Raw genomic sequence first — 19,995 nt, forward strand, 5'->3', positions numbered from 1 at the left:
TCACTGAGATTCCATTACCCTTCCTTGTCTTGACATAGAATGCATTTCCCTCCATGTCGAAACAAAATCCACTTCTCTCTTCATACTGAGAGAGAGTCCAAGTCTCATCTTTTAACACTGTCCCTTCACCTTATAGAACAACAGAGTACATTCATCTCCTTGTCATAACTTTGAGTCAGTCTCTCTCCTTATGTAAAGTACATTCGACTCCTTGTTTTGATACAGAGTCCAGTTACTTATATTCTATTTATCTGTATTGACAATTGAAGATATAATTGGTCCCCCAAATCTAGCTCCATTATCATAAAAGGAAAACGTTTTACAACATATTGAAAAAATGTAGATATACATCAGCACTAAATGGAGTATGCGTAAATATAACAGCAGGCCCAGATATGTTTTAGCCGAGGAGACTGAAAGACGAGAAAAATGAGATGGTGTAAACCCTTTGCTGCTCCTTTTAGTAACTTGACACAAGAAATTTTTTCAGAGGGATGGAAATTTGTTAAACTAACACCAATACTCAAAAAAGGTAATAAATCACTGCCGGAAATTATCGGCCAATTAGCTTAACGTCTGCGGTCGGTAAACTTAGGAAACCATCATTCGGGATAAGTATGTAAACCATTTAGAGGACCACCAGTTAAATGATTCTGAGTATGACTTTCGACGAAATCGCTCGTCTGTCAAATCGGCTTGACGTATGAAATAATGAACATGTGTAGTGGGAGTAAAGCAGTGGATCTCATCTATTTAGATTTTCAAAAAGCTTGATAAAGTTCAACATCAAAGGTGACTAACAAAAGTTAAGTCGCAAGGTACAGATGGGATTGTACTTGGGTGGATAGAAAATTGACTGACTGGCAAATATTGACATGATTGGTGTGCCACAGGGATCCATCTTAGGACCTGTTCTCTTTCTCATATATATTGATACTGACAGTGAGCTGCATTGTAAGACTTCTGAATTCGCGGATAATGCTAAGGATATGAATCGACTAAAGAAAACGATCGTCTGCAGCTTTCAACTGACATAGATATACTGATACACTGGGGTAACTGGTGGCAAATGAAATTGTAATACTGGCAAGTGCAAAGTTTTACACATTAGTAGTAAAAATGACAAGACTTCAGCATGAATTCTGTTGAGCTTCTGGTGACCTACAGCCAAGTAAGCAGTGAAAAAGGCGAACAAAATTCTTGGACTCATTGGTTGGGCTTTCGAATATAAGTCTTAGGAAATTATCCTCGCTCTTTGTAACTAGCTCATGCGTCCTAGTCTTGAATATCGCGTTCAGTTTTGGTCATCGTGCTTGAGGAAGGACAGACGGAATGGAGAGAGTTCAAAGGTGAGCCACCAAGATGATTCTCGACCTGAGAAGCAAATCATATGAGATCCAACCAAACGAATTAAATCTGTTTAACTTAGAAAAGAGAAGGTTAAGGTGTGAGCTAACACGAGTACTCAAAATCATTAAAGGTTTCGATAATCTCGATCTAACGAGCCACTTATAGTTCATATGATATCACTCGTGGGCAAACGTTTCGCCTCGAATGAAGCGAAATACTCTTTCTTAAACAGGATTGTTGACATATTTATTGACCTACCAGTTAGAATAGTTGAAACCAGGATAAAATTGCCGTTTCGGGCATTCAACTGTTTAGAAGTTGAAATTATGTTCTTCCGATGTTCTTTTTTTTTATGTTTTGCACAATTAAGACCTCACGTATACGGCAAATTACTACCTTTTGGGATATCCCCTTTATCCAACGATGATAGACGACCCCCAGTGGCCGAAATCACAAAAAGTAGTGATTTGCGATAACAACGGTTCAGAATCGTTTGAGGCGTCAAAAACCATTGAAAAAACAATTTCAACCTAACCTAACTGGATGTCCGAAGCGGTAATAAACTAACAGTAGTGCCATTGTACGTATATGCACAGACTTGATAAATATTTTGATTGAGTTCCACGACTGCAGTACTTGCACCTCCCTAACGGCACGGAGTTTACAGGTCTTCTTCTTCGAAGAATATGCCTATCTTCTACCACAGATTTCTGCTCTCTTCCACTAATACAGACAGCCTCTTTAGGTCACATTGGTCTGTTGCTGTCAGCTGCAGTAAGTTGTTCCTCCTCTTCCCTCGGGCCACATCAGCAACATCACCAAGTCAGCCATCGTCAGTAGGGTTACATAAGCCAAACCAATAAGTCAGCCATCGTCCCATCTCGTCCTTGGGGCCACATAACGCACAACTAGTTCGGCATCTTCTTATTGCCTCCCTTGGACAACATCAGCCAGACAAATCAGACGGCCATCATCCTAAATCCATGAGGTCACATCAGCCACACCAACAAGTCAGTAATCGTCCCACCTCCTCCCTGAGGCCACACGTGCCACACCAACACGTCAGCCATCGTCCTACCTCCTTTTCAGGGCCACATGAACCACACTAATAGGTCAGCCATCGTCCTAACAAGTAAGTCAACGTCCTGCCTCCTCTTCTGGGTATTTTCAGCCACACCAACAAGTCAGCCATCATCGCCCCGCCTCCTCCCACGGGTCACATCAGCTACACCAACAAGTCATCCATAATGCCAACTCCTCCCTGGGGCTGCATCAGCCACAACAAACTCCTTGGGGTCACATCTGCACGACCGAGAAGTCAGCCATCGTCCATGGGAAAGCGTCATTCGCAACAAGAAGTCTCCGAGGGGGGCCACTTCAGCCACATCAAGTCGGCCATCGTTCTACCTTCTCCGAGGGAGGCCACATCAGCCACATCATGTCGGCCATCGTCCCGCCTCCACACGGGAGCCACATTAGCCACACTAACAAGTTAGCAATTATCTTGCCTCCTCCCTCGAGCGTCATAGAGCACACCATAAAGTCAACCATCACCTATTCGGGGGCCACGTTAATTCGTACCAACTAGTCAGACATCGTCCCACCACTTCCATAGGACGTCATCAGCCACATCAACGTGTCAACCACCGTCACACTTCCCCCTTGGCGCCACATACACAGCACCAACAAGTCAGCCATCATCCCACCTCTTCTCTGAGGCCACGTCGGGCGTACCACCGAGTCACTCATCGTACCGACTCCTCCAGCCACACCAAGGAGTCCAACATCGTCCTACCTCGTCCTTGAGACCACATAAGGAAGACAAAGGATTGAAACGGCAATATACCAATTGGCCCTTTTGAGGCTGCTTGTGATAGTAGAGGGTATCAGAAACACAGATTAGTGAGGCATACACATAGTTCAAAGAGCGCAACCTGCACACTGTCGGTGTCAATAAGGAGGCGCAGATAATGCAAGCGGTGGACTTGAAGCGAAATATTTATCAAGTCAACTATTGAACGTATCTATAGCACTGTTTTCAGTCACTCTAATTGTCAAATCATTCCTTTTGTTAACAATCCTGTTGAAGTAAAGTACGTCGCCTCATTCGAGGTAAAACGTCTGCCCACGAGTTTGTATCCATTACTTCGAGCAAAATCAGGTGAATCGACTCTCAAGTTGTGTGTTAGAATTAGATTATCAAAGCCTTTGATAATTTTGAATATTTGCATTAGATCACCTCTTAACTGGTTCTCATAGGCTTAGCCTGAGAATCAATCATCTTAGTAGCTTGACGCTGCACAGTCTCCATTATGTCTGTCTTTTTTAAGTAGGGTGACCAAAACCGGACAGACTATTCAAGATGGGGATGAAACTTTGAATTGTAGAGTCGGGATGATTTTCCTAAACTCAAATTCAAAGGCCACACCTATGAATCCAAGAATTTTGTTAGCTTTCCTCACTGCTTCTGTGCATTGTTTTGAGGTTAGGTCACCAGAGACATTGACCCCAAGTCTTTTTCCTCATTTACCTTATTGTAGTTCAGTAGAATTCGTACTGTAGCTTGTTTTGTTGTGATTACTACCGTTATGTAAAACTTTGCTTTTATCGATACTAAAAGGATTTTGCCACATTTGTCTATGTCAGTGTGAAGCCACAGACGTTTTAGTACATTTGTAGACTTGATTTCCAGCTTTGTATCATCAGCGAATTTTCATACGTTAATGTTCATACGAAAGAGTCAGCAATCATCCTTCCTCCTGCCTGGGGTAATCGTAAGTCACTCCAAGTAAGGCCATCGTCCCACCTCTTCTCTGGGACCACATCAGCCACACCAGTAAGTCAGAATTCGTCCAAACTCCTTCCTGGGGCAACGTCAGCCACACCAACAAGCAAGCCATCACCACACATCCACCCTGGGGCCACGTTAGCTGCGCTAACAAGTCGGCCAATGTCCTAACTCCTCCTCGGGGCGACACAACGTTACTACGGCCATACCGATCGTTATTCCATGGCGATGTGGCCTCGAGACATATTCGTCTGCCTGGACCACACTTCTCAAGATGTTGGATCCCGTCAACAACGAAGCTCTAAGGTTCTGCAATGGAGCCTTCCTATCTTCTCCAGTGCAATCCTTAGTAGCAGAGAGCGGAGAACAATCTCTACGCCTGCATCGTGTATGCACGAATTTGCTACAACAGGATGCAGAGAGATCCAGATTCTCCCAGCTGTAGGGCTATGGTCAACCATCGATCAGGTGAACTGGTATTTGGAGGGAGAATTGATCTGTAACAGATTCCAGTTTGAACCTATTTCTGTAGGCATTTACCACCTGAAACTGCTCTCCTACATCGTTTTATTGAAGTCCCACATACAAGAATATCCTCGCACAAGATGGAGGCAGGGATGGAGACAAAGTGCGAAGAATTAGACTAGACCTTAGCAGCTGTGGAACGATCGTTCATGCCAGCTGACAAGCAGAAGTGGCTCTAGGGTTGAGGCTCAGACACACAGGATTGACTCATTGGGGCTTCAGTGGAAGGAGACCAACTTTCACCCTATTTTCAGATGCCATCAGCAGTGGAGCATGTTATGGTTAGACGTATCCTATCTTCAGCATCTATCTAGAAAATATTTGGCCCCTTCTCTCACACTCGACAGTGTACTGGGAGATTGTATTGTTTTTATATTGACTGGTTTCCAAGATTTGAGTTGTACTAAATAGATTTTGATTACATATACATAAGAATTTTATTTCTTTTGTATTCGTTATCTTTTCTTTTTTAACAGTGCACAAAGCTGCTGGAAGTGAGCTAAATTTCGATTGTCATTGAGGGAAAACCCAAATCATATCTAAGGTCAATACTGGGAATAGATTTGATGTGATTTTCAGTGTGGTAACGTATCAATCCGGAATGGAAATTTGGTCAAAATTTGCAGCTGCTTCACACACGTTCAACAACAATGAAACGTTGCTGGAAATTATCATAATTAATCATTAGCCTTATTAAAAGTAATGTACAAGAGACCTTTTTTTTTTTGTCTATTCACTTGGGTAGCAGAAGGACATAGGAATTGTCAATACAATTAAGAATTTGAAACGTACATATCACTTTCGCTCCCATTAGATGAACGTTTCCAGACACAGCAAAATGAGTGGTTTTAATTAATTAGATTTTCAAATCTCAAACATACGTCCCGCGTCATGGGGCACTTGTACAGGACCGTCTGCTTTAGTGTGTGGCTCCAGGGAGTGGACGTGTATGGAAGTCTATCAAACAGAGGTGTTACTAGCGGCTGCTTTCGTAGGATGAGGGAAGGTGTCGAGCGCTGGGGGTTTCATAGTAGATCCCTGATGGTACAGTTGCCGGCCTGGGTGTTCGGTGTCTCCGAGAAACTGAACTGGAAAGCGATGACCAGATACGTGACCACAGAACTGGCGACCTGCAACAGGGGAACACTGTATAGTGTCTTTCACACACCTGATTTTTTTTTTAATAACTTGGTATACAACTAATTCAAAACAAGAAAGTTATGTATCTATATGAATATGGAAATTAACATGTACTAAGAAAGCCAATTTTTAATCTTACGTTTACAAGACCATTTTGCTATATTTACCAGAACGCGAATTAGGGTAAATCCCATATGACACTTGACTGCATCTGAAAAACAGCTGATGGAATGATGGAAGCAAGATAATAATTATATACACATATACAACAAAAAAGAATGTATGATCGTTACTAAAAACAGAGAAAAGTGTTACAAGCAACAAGTAATCTAAGTACTTATAGGTAACAAGAGAAAATAATACAGAATTATTAGTTACATTTCAACAACTGATATACCCTATACTGAAAAGACAGAGATGAACCATTGAGATGCCAAACCATCATTCTAAGACCCGTTTTTTTAATGTTGGATCACTCGCAAGTAATCAGACGAGTTACAAGTATTAGTACGTTGAGAGTGAGATAGTGATCGCTTGGGAGAAGAGGGAAGGCATTGGGAGACGCTAGATTTTGTAACTGCGCGCGCGAAAGTCGAACCTAGGCTGTAGAGAACAATAGGAATAAAGGTACGGTGTGTCTGGGTCTTGAGGGTGAGAAAGCCTGGGAATTCTTGCTCTTCTAACTTGATGGATGGGTGTGTGTGTGTGTGTGTGATTAACTATATATATATATATATATATATATATATATATATATATATATATATAGGTGAAGATTATAACTATATATATATATATATATATATATATATATATATATATATATATATATATATAAGGTGAAGATTAGTATGGGTTTTCAGAAAAGAAGAGTGAATGTTGGGGTGAAGAAGGTGGTGAGAGTAAGTGAGCTTGGGAAGGAGACCTGTGTGAGGAAGTATCAGGAGAGACTGTGTACAGAATGGAAAAAGGTGAGAACAATGGAAGTAAGGGGAGTGGGGGAGGAATGGGATGTATTTAGGGAATCAGTGATGGATTGCGCAAAAGATGCTTGTGGCATGAGAAGAGTGGGAGGTGGGCTGTTTAGAAAGGGTAGTGAGTGGTGGGATGAAGAAGTAAGAGTATTAGTGAAAGAGAAGAGAGAGGCATTTGGACGATTTTTGCAGGGAAAAAATGCAATTGAGTGGGAGAAGTATAAAAGAAAGAGACAGGAGGTCAAGAGAAAGGTGCAAGAGGTGAAAAAAAGGGCAAATGAGAGTTGGGGTGAGAGAGTATCATTAAATTTTAGGGAGAATAAAAAGATGTTCTGGAAGGAGGTAAATAGGGTGCGTAAGACAAGGGAGCAAATGGGAACTTCAGTGAAGGGCGTAAATGGGGAGGTGATAACAAGTAGTGGTGATGTGAGAAGGAGATGGAATGAGTATTTTGAAGGTTTGTTGAATGTGTCTGATGACAGAGTGGCAGATATAGGGTGTTTGGGTCGAGGTGGTGTGCAAAGTGAGAGGGTTAGGGAAAATGATTTGGTAAACAGAGAAGAGGTAGTAAAAGCTTTGCGGAAGATGAAAGCCGGCAAGGCAGCAGGTTTGGATGGTATTGCAGTGGAATTTATTAAAAAAGGGGGTGACTGTATTGTTGACTGGTTGGTAAGGTTATTTAATGTATGTATGACTCATGGTGAGGTGCCTGAGGATTGGCGGAATGCGTGCATAGTGCCATTGTACAAAGGCAAAGGGGATAAGAGTGAGTGCTCAAATTACAGAGGTATAAGTTTGTTGAGTATTCCTGGTAAATTATATGGGAAGGTATTGATTGAGAGGGTGAAGGCATGTACAGAGCATCAGATTGGGGAAGAGCAGTGTGGTTTCAGAAGTGGTAGAGGATGTGTGGATCAGGTGTTTGCTTTGAAGAATGTATGTGAGAAATACTTAGAAAAGCAAATGGATTTGTATGTAGCATTTATGGATCTGGAGAAGGCATATGATAGAGTTGATAGAGATGCTCTGTGGAAGGTATTAAGAATATATGGTGTGGGAGGAAAGTTGTTAGAAGCAGTGAAAAGTTTTTATCGAGGATGTAAGGCATGTGTACGTGTAGGAAGAGAGGAAAGTGATTGGTTCTCAGTGAATGTAGGTTTGCGGCAGGGGTGTGTGATGTCTCCATGGTTGTTTAATTTGTTTATGGATGGGGTTGTTAGGGAGGTAAATGCAAGAGTCTTGGAAAGAGGGGCAAGTATGAAGTCTGTTGGGGATGAGAGAGCTTGGGAAGTGAGTCAGTTGTTGTTCGCTGATGATACAGCGCTGGTGGCGGATTCATGTGAGAAACTGCAGAAGCTGGTGACGGAGTTTGGTAAAGTGTGTGGAAGAAGAAAGTTAAGAGTAAATGTGAATAAGAGCAAGGTTATTAGGTACAGTAGGGTTGAGGGTCAAGTCAATTGGGAGGTGAGTTTGAATGGAGAAAAACTGGAGGAAGTGAAGTGTTTTAGATATCTGGGAGTGGATCTGTCAGCGGATGGAACCATGGAAGCGGAAGTGGATCATAGGGTGGGGGAGGGGGCGAAAATTTTGGGAGCCTTGAAAAATGTGTGGAAGTCGAGAACATTATCCCGGAAAGCAAAAATGGGTATGTTTGAAGGAATAGTGGTTCCAACAATGTTGTATGGTTGCGAGGCGTGGGCTGTGGATAGAGTTGTGCGCAGGAGGATGGATGTGCTGGAAATGAGATGTTTGAGGACAATGTGTGGTGTGAGGTGGTTTGATCGAGTAAGTAACGTAAGGGTAAGAGAGATGTGTGGAAATAAAAAGAGCGTGGTTGAGAGAGCAGAAGAGGGTGTTTTGAAATGGTTTGGGCACATGGAGAGAATGAGTGAGGAAAGATTGACCAAGAGGATATATGTGTCGGAGGTGGAGGGAACGAGGAGAAGAGGGAGACCAAATTGGAGGTGGAAAGATGGAGTGAAAAGGATTTTGTGTGATCGGGGCCTGAACATGCAGGAGGGTGAAAGGAGGGCAAGGAATAGAGTGAATTGGAGCGATGTGGTATACAGGGGTTGACGTGCTGTCAGTGGATTGAATCAAGGCATGTGAAGCGTCCGGGGTGAACCATGGAAGGCTGTGTAGGTATGTATATTTGCGGGTGTGGACGTGTGTATGTACATGTGTATGGGGGGGGTTGGGCCATTTCTTTCGTCTGTTTCCTTGCGCTACCTCGCAAACGCGGGAGACAGCGACGAGGTATAAAAAAAAAAAAAAATATATATATATATATATATATATATATATATATATATATATATATATATATATATATATATATATTCCCTGGGGATAGGGGAGAAAGAATACTTCCCACGTATTCCCTGCGTGTCGTAGAAGGGGAGGGAGCGGGGGGCTGGAAATCCTCCCCTCTCGTTTTTTTTTTTAATTTTCCAAAAGAAGGAACAGAGAATTGGGCCAGGTGAGGGTATTCCCTCAAAGGCCCAGTCCTCTGTTCTTAACGCTACCTCGCTAATGCGGGAAATGGCGAATAGTTTGAAAGAAAGAAAGAAAATATATATATATATATATATATATATATATATATATATATATATATATATATATATATATATATGACACGTCTTTACCTCTGTATGTGCGTATCTATCGAGGGAAGATGAAAACCTGGGTTGGGTGTAGGCTAAATGTCTCGCCAAGGTTTCAAACCCATGCGGGTCCGACCAAGGGTGGCTTGTAATTACGATCACCTATTTGTACTGTGCGGGAGGGAGTTTTACACCCATAAGTCCTCATTTCTTGAGTTTATATTATACAACCTCTTACATATATGTATACTGTCTGTTTGACCATGTCCTCAGTCATTCCATTCCATAAAAGTATTTCGTTACATTCTTTAAGTTTCTTACTTAATCTGATGTTATGTCCTCTTAATTGTTCTATACCTACATTACTAGTACAAATGTCCACTTTCCACGTCATTGGTGTTGAGAACTTAAAGGTTGTGAACAAATCACTCGTAACTCTTCTCTCTTTCCAGTTTGGCAACTTTAAAGCTTTCAGTCTTCCCCTGTAACCTAGCTCTCTCAAGTCTGGCACCAACTTTGTTACTCTTCTGGACCTTCTCTATTATCTCTTTGCGCATCTTTAGGTGCAGTGACCGAACTTGAGAAGCATATTCTAGTCTTGCCCATATGCAGGATGAGAACACCTTGTCGGGCCAACTTTGGAGTCTGTTTAGGTCCCCCTGCAAACTGATGCACTTCTCTCCTTTTGTTTCCATGATGGCGTTTACATCATCTGCAAACACAAATGATTTACAAAGATCACGAAGAATAAAGTTCTAATAGAAGAAACCTGGGGCACTCCGCTGGTTACCTCAAGTTGTTTGAGGAGGGCTATCCCGACAAACGTCTTTTGTTCTCTTTCTCCGAAATAATCTTCTTTTTAGTGAAGGAGTCGATATACCACATCGTTCCAATTCACTCCATTCCTTGCATGCCTTTCACCCTCCTGCATGTTCAAGCCCCGATCACTCAAAATCTTTTTCACTCCATCTTTCCACCTCCAATTTGGTCTCCCACTTCTCCTCGTTCCCTCCACCTCTGACACATAAATCCTCTTTGTCAATCTTTCCTCACTCATTTTCTATATGTGACCAAACCATTTCAAAACACCCACTTCTGCTCTCTCTACCACACTCTTTTTATTACCACACATCTCTCTTACCCTTTCATTATTTACTCGATCAAACCACCTCACACGACATATCGTCCTCAAACATTTCATTTACAGCACATCCAGCCTCTTCCGCACACCTCTATCTACAGCCCACGCCTCGCATCCATATAACATTGTTGGAACCACTGTTCCTTCATTCATACCCATTTTTGTTTTCCATGATAACTTTCTCGACTTCCACATTTTTCAACGCTCCCAGAACTTTCGCCCCCTTCCCCACCCTATGATTTGCTTCCGCTTCCATGGTTCCATCCGCTGCCAAATCCTCTCCCAGATATCTAAAACACTTCACTTCCTCCAGTTTTTCTCCATTCAAACTTACCTCCCAATTGACTTGTCCCTCAACCCTACTGTACCTAATAACCTTACTCTTATTCACATTTACTATTAACTTTCTTCTTTCACACACTTTACCATACTCAGTCACCAGCTTCTGCAGTTTCTCACCCGAATCAGCCACCAGCGCTGTATCATCAGCGAAAAACAACTGACTCACTTCCCAAGCTCTCTCATCCACAACAGACTATTACTTGCCCCTCTTTCCAAAACTCTTGCATTCACCTCCCTAACAACCCCATCAATAAACAAATTAAACAATCATGGAGACATCACACACCCCTCCCGCAAACCTACATTCACTGAGAACCAACCAATCACTTTCCTCTCTTCCTACACGTACACATGCCTTACATCCTCGATAAAAACTTTTCACTGCTTCTAACCACTTGCCTCCCACACCATATATTCTTAATACCTTCCACAGAGCATCTCTATCAACTCTATCATATGCCTTCTCCAGATCCATAAATGCTACATACAAATCCATTTGCTTTTCGAAGTATTTCTCACATACATTCTTCAAAGCAAACACCTGATCCACACATCCTCTACCACTTCTGAAACCACACTGCTCTTCCCCAATCTGATGCTCTGTACATGCCTTCACCCTCTCAATCAATACCCTCCAATATAATTTACCAGGAATACTCAACAAACTTATACCTCTGTAATTTGAGCGCTCACTCTTATCCCCTTTGCCTTTGTACAATGGCACTATGCACGCATTCCGCCAATCCTCAGGCACCTCACCATGAGTCATACATACATTAAATAACCTTACCAACCAGTCAATAATACAGTCACCCCCTTTTTTAATAAATTCCACTGCAATACCATCCAAACCTGCTGCCTTGCCGGCTTTCATCTTCCGCAAAGCTTTTACTACCTCTTCTCTGTTTACCAAATCATTTTCCCTAACCCTCTCACTTTGCACACCACCTCGACCCAAACACCCTATATCTGCCACTCTATCATCAAACACATTCAACAAACCTTCAAAATACTCACTCCATCTCCTTCTCACATCACCACTACTTGTTATCACCTCCCCATTTGCGCCCTTCACTGAAGTTCCCATTTGCTCCCTTGTCTTACGCACTTTATTTACCTCCTTCCTGAACATCTTTTTATTCTTCCTAAAATTTAATGATACTCTCTCACCCCAACTCTCATTTGCCCTCTTTTTCACCTCTTTCACCTTTCTCTTGACCTCCTGTCTCTTTCTTTTATACATCTCCCACTCAATTGCATTTTTTCCTTGCAAAAATCGTCCAAATGCCTCTCTCTTCTCTTTCACTAATACTCTTACTTCTTCATCCCACCACTCACTACCCTTTCTAATCAACCCACCTCCCACGCTTCTCATGCCACAAGCATCTTTTGCGCAATCCATCACTGATTCCCTAAATATATCCCATTCCTCCCCCACTCCCCTTACATTCATTGTTCTCACCTTTTTCCATTCTGTACTCAGTCTCTCCTGGTACTTCCTCACACAAGTCTCCTTCCCAAGCTCACTTACTCTCACCACCCTCTTCACCCCAACATTCACTCTACTTTTCTGAAAACCCATGCAAATCTTCACCTTAGCCTCCACAAGATAATGATCAGACATCCCTCCAGTTGCACCTCTCAGCACATTAACATCCAAAAGTCTCTCTTTCGCGCGCCTGTCAATTAACACGTAATCCAATAACGCTCTCTGGCCATCTCTCCTACTTACATACGTATACTTATGTATATCTCGCTTTTTAAACCAGGTATTCCCAATCTTTTGTAGAGAAATATGATCTTTGTTACATGTGACCTCCTTCCCCTAATACTGTGCTATTTCTCACTTAGGTAATTTCTTCTCTGTAGGTAGTCATTTACTTACTTTCTAAATATCCTTTCTGGAACCTTCCAAACCAAAGTCGTCAGTAAAACCAGTCTGTAGTTCAGTGCCTCTTCCTGGTCTCCTTACTTATAGATAAGTATGACGTTTGCCCTTTTCCATTTCCTTGGCACTCTGCCTCTCTCCAGGGACATCATGCACCGTGTTCTAAGAGGTTTCTCTTGCATATCTGAACACATCTTCGGCGGATACGGTGAACTATAACCAGCACCATCAGCCTTGTATGAGTCAAGATCTTTCAGTAATCTGTTGATGTCTTTTCTGGATATATTAATGTTTTCTGAAACCCTTTCATTCTATCCTCACTTGTCATCCTCAACAATTCTACCCTCTGAATCCCTTAATCTGATTAGCTGCTGCTTGAATGACCACTGATTCCTAATGAGTTTATGGGAAAGTTTTATATTCAAAACCTGCCGTGTTCACAATATTCTTCTTTAATCCTCTTCTCCTATCCTGGAATACCTGGTCTTCGCAAATGGTGGCTGGGCTGGAGTGCCGTCTATATGTCCGCCACTACACATTAACGGTGTGTGTGCGTATGATTACATATTATCTGTGTGTTACGGGAGGAGAGTTTTCACACTCGAATTGACCCACCTATTAACAAAGTCTTGAAGCCTATGTACACACACACACACACACACACACACACACACACACACACACACTAGCCTAAGCCAGGTGCCCATTTTATCTACCAGTCCCTCGGGGAGGATGAAGAGTTGGGTAGACTGTGGACCGGCTGTCGCGACCAGTACTCGAACTTGCTGTGGGTTTGATCTCAGGCGACCCCTGCATTCGTTACAGTCAGAAACGCGAAAAGATACACTATGGAGGGGTGTGTGTGTATGTGTGTGTGTGTGTGTGCCCGCGCGTCTCATTAGAGACATAAATCAATTTTTTCTTTTTGGGTGGAATAATTTTAGTAATGAATTACAGAAAACAAATGTAGCCACGTAACACTATGCCTTAATCCGCCCCTGAATGTCTCGTTACACCTTAAGATCAAAAATGAGATGAAATGTTTACATAAGGAAGAGAGAGAGAGAGGAAAGACTTGAAAACAAGCGGAGGAAAACGGGATGAAGCAAGTTAACTTACAGAAAGTATGACGTGTCGGTCCAGCGTAAACAGTCGGCACACCATGAACTTGGGGCGAGCGTCCAGCACCTTCTCTACCCTCCGCAGCCCCACCTGTTGCCACAGAGATGAGAAACCTTCCTTACTCATAAAACTCGACGTCAACGTCTGAGATTGATAATGAATAGGACGTGGGTGATTCTGAGTTATCTAGTGCTTGCGTGCTAGCCCGTAATTTGACGGTTAAGACGGTTCGTTAACAACTGTAACGAAATAGTGTTGTTTTGCGCTTCTTGAGTCAGTGATAATAAGCAGCCCTATGAACGTGAAGCTTAACTTGAGTTAAGTATGTCTTGCGTCCAGCCCGGCGATTACGCAGGAACAGTTGTCTACTAACCTCAGTAGGAATGTATGTCATGTTCGAAACTTTATCTATATGACGTAATCCTCGTTGATTCACACACACACGAGAGAGAGAGAGAGAGAGAGAGAGAGAGAGAGAGAGAGAGAGAGAGAGAGAGAGAGAGAGAGAGAGAGAGGACAAATACGAATATAAATCTAATTTAGTGACTGTGACATCAAACACTGGCTTGCGTAGACCTGACAATATTGGTTGTTTAGGTAAAGAATGAAAATACGATTAGAGTAAAAACCAGGAAGGCAAGAGAGACATCTATATACATTCCTTTTCATTGGGGGAATTCATTTCTTCAGAATACGGAACACTGCGTCGTCCTGCGTCAGTAGGTAATAAAAAACGGAATTTCCTAGGATATTAGACCTTCCCTGAACTATGGCAAATACCAAGACAAACTGGTAAACAAATTACACTCCGTAAATAAATCACTTACTGCAGAATCCTGTTGATTTACCTCAGTGCTGACGCTGACGGTGCGGGTGCTGAGCAGACGACGAATCCACCTCAGAGTTTGCTCTCGCTGAGGAAGGAAAGTTCATGATTCTGCGACTTTCAATACATTGGCTTACGAGTAGTTTTTGCGAGTAGTGACTGCCTTCAGGGTCGGTATTTCAGTTAGTAATTGAGCAGTGAGAGAGAGAGAGAGAGAGAGAGAGAGAGAGAGAGAGAGAGAGAGAGCATTTTGAACGCACCTTACAACAGAAGGCGTCAGGGATGAAGGCAATTTGTACGACGCTCAGGATTTTCAGGAGGATGAAGGCCAGGTAGTAGTAGGATATCTTGATGGTGGTGAGGTAGAGCATGACGGTGGCGTTGCTGCTGCTGGTCAGAAGGATCATGGCCGCGGGCGGACCGGCGTAGTCCACCACCTCCAACACGGCGTCGTCCAACGACAGTAGGTAGCGCGAGGCTCCGCGAACGCTCGGCGGGGAAGATTCATCTCGTCGTCTCTCAAGCTGTGTAGACATAGAGATGCTAACAGTGACGACATCTTTTAATACGTTCCTTCTTTACATTGCATTATATGATCTTATTTTCTATCTTCTATTATTGCATGATGAGTATTTTTACTCTTGCATGAAAATAGTCACGATTGATTGATAATTGTGGGGAAAGGCTTCAAGAGCTGAAGTATTTGGGAGCGGTTTGTCTGAGTGCTGTGAGGAGAACGAAGCTGTGGATGATAGACGAAGCGTGTAACAGATCCCGGAGTTCGACCCTAAGTGTTGCAGTGTTGTGTGATGTGCGTTGGTTGGTTGCTTGGCCGTCAGTTTCAACCTCTGCGTCCACTGACCGAAAGATATTTTTTAAGACCATCTGGTGTCAAAGGTAATTCTATGATTACGTACATTCTCACTAAGCTTCTGTTCCTTGATATCTGATTGGTTGTTTAGGATTTGCACGGTCTTAAAGTCGTCGACGTTAAGCAATATCCACCAACCGAAAGAACCTTTTAATTTTTTTTCTCGAGGTGTCAAAGATAATTCTAAAACCAGCATTCACGGGCCGCCCAGGGTAGAGTGCATAGGTTCCAATCTTAGTTGCGGCAGTCGGTCCACAGTTAACCTAACTAGTCATCCACCCAGAAGGGTTAGTCGATAAAATGGTACGTAGCTCAGCCTGGGTATATCATATTATTTTTCATTTCTATTATAATTGACTGCTGCTTCCTGCGCCAGCGAGGTAGCGCCAGGAAACGGATGACGAAAAACCTATCCACCCATATACGCACATGTATACATACACGCTCATACACATATATACATATACATAGTGGAAAGGATCACAATTGAGCGCATGATCAAGTATATTCCTACGAGTCCACGGGGAAATGAAACAAGATAAGGTTCCCAAGTGCACTTTCGTGTAATAATCACATCATCAGAGGAGACACAAGAGAGAAATATAACAGTCAGTTGATATACAAAGAGACGTAGCTAGGACGCCATTTGATAAACAAGTGACTACCCGATTAGAGGTCGAGTGCGTTCAAGTTTGGCAACATACGTATCATAAATCTATCATTTGGACAAGAAGGGGAAGTACTTCAAGATTTCATCAACGATACAACTATCCAATTTACTTTCACTTATATTAATCTTACAATTCTTTGCGTATCTAATAATAGAAGATCCATCGATTTTCTCGTGGTATGAACAAGAGTTAATGAGATGGCACTACTCAGTCAGTACAATGATCAAAATTCTTAACATGATCAAATAAGGCATTTGATTCTTGTCCTGTTCTTATACTATATTTATGTTGATTAAGTCTAACAGAAAGATCCTTACCAGTCTGCCCAACATAACTCATCACAATTTCTACATGGTACTCTATAGATGCATCCTGCTGAACTTTCTGGTGAGTTTCTGATAAAGATATTCTTCATAGTATTGCTGTTGCTGAAGGCAACATTTACAGTAAAGGATTTAGGTATCATGAAGTAAAGTAAAATCATTACTAAGAGGTTCTTGGTGTCAAAGGGAGGTTTGGATATAACTCTATAAAATGAGTGCTAACTGAAGGGATTTATCACTGAAAGATCTAGGATACTTTAATTTTGATCCAATAGAATATGTCTTCTCAAACTCATCAGTAAAGCTGGACTGCAAACACTTAATGCGCTAAGGAACATTGATTGGAATGATGATAATTTGACTCTGTCATGTTGAGCTGAGTAATAATGGATATATGAGCATACATTCTTAGGTTTTCTGTGTGTGCTAAACTTAAACTTGTTTCCATCCCTATGGATCATGCAATTTTAGAATGGTAACGTACTATCATTTTCAATTTCTTCAATAGAATTGATGGAATGGACTAAATTGTTAAGTAAACATGACAGTTAAATTATCATCATTCCAGTCTATGTTCCTTAGGGCATTACGGATTTGCAGTCCAGAGTTTAATGATGATGAGTTTGAGAAGATATATTCTATTGGATCCAAGTTAAAGCATCTTGGATCCTTCATTGATAAATCCCTTAAGTCGGCAAAGAAATCACTTGATAGTTACACCCAACCTTCCCTTTGACACCAAGAAACGTCTCTGGTAAACCATGGAAAGGTCTGTGGGGCTGGATGTGGATAGAGAGTTGTGGTTTCGGTGCATTACACATGACGGACTGTGTAATTGATTTTTTTTTCTACGCATAGAAATTGATTCTCTTTTTTTTATCAAACAGATGTTCAATTATGTGAAAAAAAAAATCTATTCTCTTTTTAATGAATCAATCTCCGTTCCTCGAGTTGTTAAATGTCTTCAGAGGATTTAATGAATCATTGCGTAATAATGAATATAAAGACCATTTTTTCAAATTATTTCTCCGTAAACACTTAGGTAATCTCCATTTCTTTGTCAGTGGACAAGTTTATGTATAAAGATCGCGTATCACTTAGTGATTCGCCTACCAGCTTATTCCTATGGTATGTCAGGATAGATCAGGTCATGATAACCTTACCTAACTTAAACTAACAGCCTGAAAAAAACGTTGGTGATGAAGGAGGGGGCAAATCTTCAGGTGATCTGCCTATATATATACATTTAGGAAAGTCGTCCAACCATCAGAAAATTGCTTGCTTGTTTGTGTATGAGGGAATCAGAGTTAACTCTTCAGCCATTATGACTGACTACGAAATGAATCAATCTATTGATTTCATGTCACTATGAAAGTAAATGAATCTGCGAAGGAAATTTTCACTGACCTCTATGAAGTCGCTGTCTGCCCTTAAGTGAGCTGGATGTTTGGGTATGGCCCACCTGCCTGGCGAGCGGCCGCTAGCCACAGAGCCGAAGGCCAGCACGGCAGCCTCGCCCTGTAAGCTCAAGATCTTCAAGGTGAAGTAGAGGAGGAGACTAAGAGTTAGGGCGGTCGTCTCAATCATGAAATCACAGAATATAGTGGGCAAGTGATAGAGGACAGAGGTTTTGGCGCCGGGGTTCGTGATGACGCCCACGTAGGCGCTGGAGGTGGCATAGCACAAGGCTGTGGTGATGCCTAGCCCGCACAGGATTTGCACGCTGTCTTCCCAGCCGACGATGCGTTGTCTTAAGGGGAAGGAAGTCTCGTCCATCCTGCGCAGTATGTTGGCTAACTTCGAGCTGCGAAAAGCCAAATACGGGAAAAATACGGCTGAAATGAGGTAGGTCATATAGTTAACAATGTGGGTACTCACGGTTGAAGTGACACCCATGTGGTAGTCTGGAGAGTTGACTACACACATCATGGAGAGTGAGACGAGCGACAACACCAGTACACACGAGAACACAGTCGCCCACACGGATCTCCTCACCTCCAGCTTTCCATCAAGATGGTACTTCCACTTGTATGGGAAAACGCCGAGGAGCCTAAGAACACCAAACAATACGAATACATGTCTGCACGATCGACATTTCATCGTCCTCAGAGTATCAATTGACTAGTGATAGTACGATCTCTCAGGGGAAACACTTCGCTCTGGCGGTTTCTGTTAGTACAATCTCTCAGGTGAGCACTTATCTCTGGCGGTAGTGTGTTCTGATAGATACACAAATCTTAGCACGCAAAGCATGCGCCACTTCCCTTCTGTTACCGAGAGAAACGAGAAGAGTAGTAGCCTGAGTTGGTTCGCGTTGAGGAAGAGCCGCTAGGAAGCCCACTGCCTCGTGACCATAGCGTAGCTCGTGCCAGGGTCGTGTGTCTTCCCGGTAAGACGATGCAGAACCGATGAGGCGGGAGAGGTATTGAGCGACGGGCGGGTGGGCGTTGAGGTGAAGTGAGGGACGAACGATAAGAAAGACGAGTTAGATATATATTCGTGCGATAAGACAGAACACAAAAAAAATCAAAGGGGATAAGGATTGCAGCTGTAGCGTGTAGGGTAGAGACGATGGCTAAACTGAACCAAACTGGTAACTTTCTGAACGATAGTTTTCTGCCGGCTCGGTGATTAGTCGCTGTCAACCAAGTATTGGTTGTATAGATTACTGGTCCGTCGTCACGGCTGTAATAAACAATACATTACGAAACAAATATCCTCACACTATGCTCGGCACTCAATTCTTTGCCAAAGCACTGGACCTCTCTCATCCAAGCCACTCCATAACACGTACAGGCCAAAATATTGAGTGTGGGAACGTCAGAAGCTGGCTATGGTCTTAAACCATCGTGTATTCACCTTGAAGCGTATGTATGTTTGTTACTTTTTCACGGCCAAACCGTAGTACACAGAAGATATAAATTTTAGAGATAGGTACTTCAAGGTTTTCAGCAACTCTCAGTGGCCTTGTATGCCGTTTTGGGGCCACGAAAAGGCAGCTTTTCTAAAGCCTTACTTAACAGCACTTACTCAAAATAGTCGGCTGAACAACCTCGTATTATAGTGAAGGTACCTTGGGATTAAGGGCAGACTCCAGGGGTTCAAAAACCCAGCCTGAAAGGCCATTTCCCGTGTTAACTAGGCGCTGAGAAAAGATGAAGACAGGCCGCTTTCCCTCACGTCCTTTCTCTAGCTATAAGGTGCAATAAACCGAAACCACAGACCAGCGTCCACAACCAGGCCCCATCACCTTTCCATGGTTTCCTCGTGGTCGCTTCACATACCCTGGTTCAGTCAATCGACAGCACGTTGCCCCCTGTATCGTTCTAATTTACTCGATCCCATTCAGACATTTGACCCTCTCGCGTGTTCACTCTCGACCTTACAAAATATTTTTTCACTCCATTCCTCCATCTTTAGTTTGATCT

At 42.5% G+C, this 19,995-nt stretch overlaps 1 protein-coding gene and 1 long non-coding RNA gene across 4 annotated transcripts in view; one reads left to right on the forward strand and one right to left on the reverse strand.

Annotated features, from left to right (window-relative positions):
• LOC139756426 (uncharacterized) overlaps positions 1-19,995 on the forward strand; it is a 99,163-nt gene that overhangs the window by 37,537 nt on the left and 41,631 nt on the right. The gene's annotated exons all lie outside the window — the stretch shown is intronic.
• LOC139756221 (uncharacterized) lies at positions 1,731-19,035 on the reverse strand. 2 transcript variants are annotated; one of them, XM_071675377.1, is made up of 5 exons: positions 17,975-19,035; positions 14,963-15,226; positions 14,725-14,790; positions 13,874-13,966; positions 1,731-5,793 (listed from the first exon to the last, which is right to left on the reverse strand). In XM_071675377.1, the coding sequence occupies exons 1-5, from the start codon at positions 18,665-18,667 to the stop codon at positions 5,689-5,691; spliced, it is 1,221 nt and encodes a 406-aa protein (XP_071531478.1). In that variant the 5' UTR covers positions 18,668-19,035; the 3' UTR covers positions 1,731-5,688. The 2 variants fall into 2 exon arrangements, with proteins under 2 accessions (XP_071531478.1, XP_071531479.1); XM_071675378.1 differs by lacking the exon at positions 13,874-13,966 and having other exon boundaries at positions 14,704-14,790.

Source organism: Panulirus ornatus, chromosome 21 (genome assembly GCF_036320965.1).
Source record: "Panulirus ornatus isolate Po-2019 chromosome 21, ASM3632096v1, whole genome shotgun sequence".
Taxonomy (NCBI): Eukaryota; Metazoa; Arthropoda; class Malacostraca; order Decapoda; family Palinuridae; genus Panulirus; species Panulirus ornatus.

What these genes read in the sequence shown, in the direction of transcription:
- LOC139756221 (XM_071675377.1), bottom strand. Translation starts at nt 18,667, where the DNA reads ATGAAATGTCGATCGTGCAGACATGTATTCGTATTGTTTGGTGTTCTT. An exon ending in CTGACGCCTTCTGTTGTAAG is followed by an intron (nt 14,791 to 14,962) that starts GTGCGTTCAAAA and finishes TTCCTTCCTCAG; the next exon opens with CGAGAGCAAACTCTGAGGTG. An exon ending in CCGTCAGCGTCAGCACTGAG is followed by an intron (nt 13,967 to 14,724) that starts GTAAATCAACAG and finishes CTGTGGCAACAG; the next exon opens with GTGGGGCTGCGGAGGGTAGA.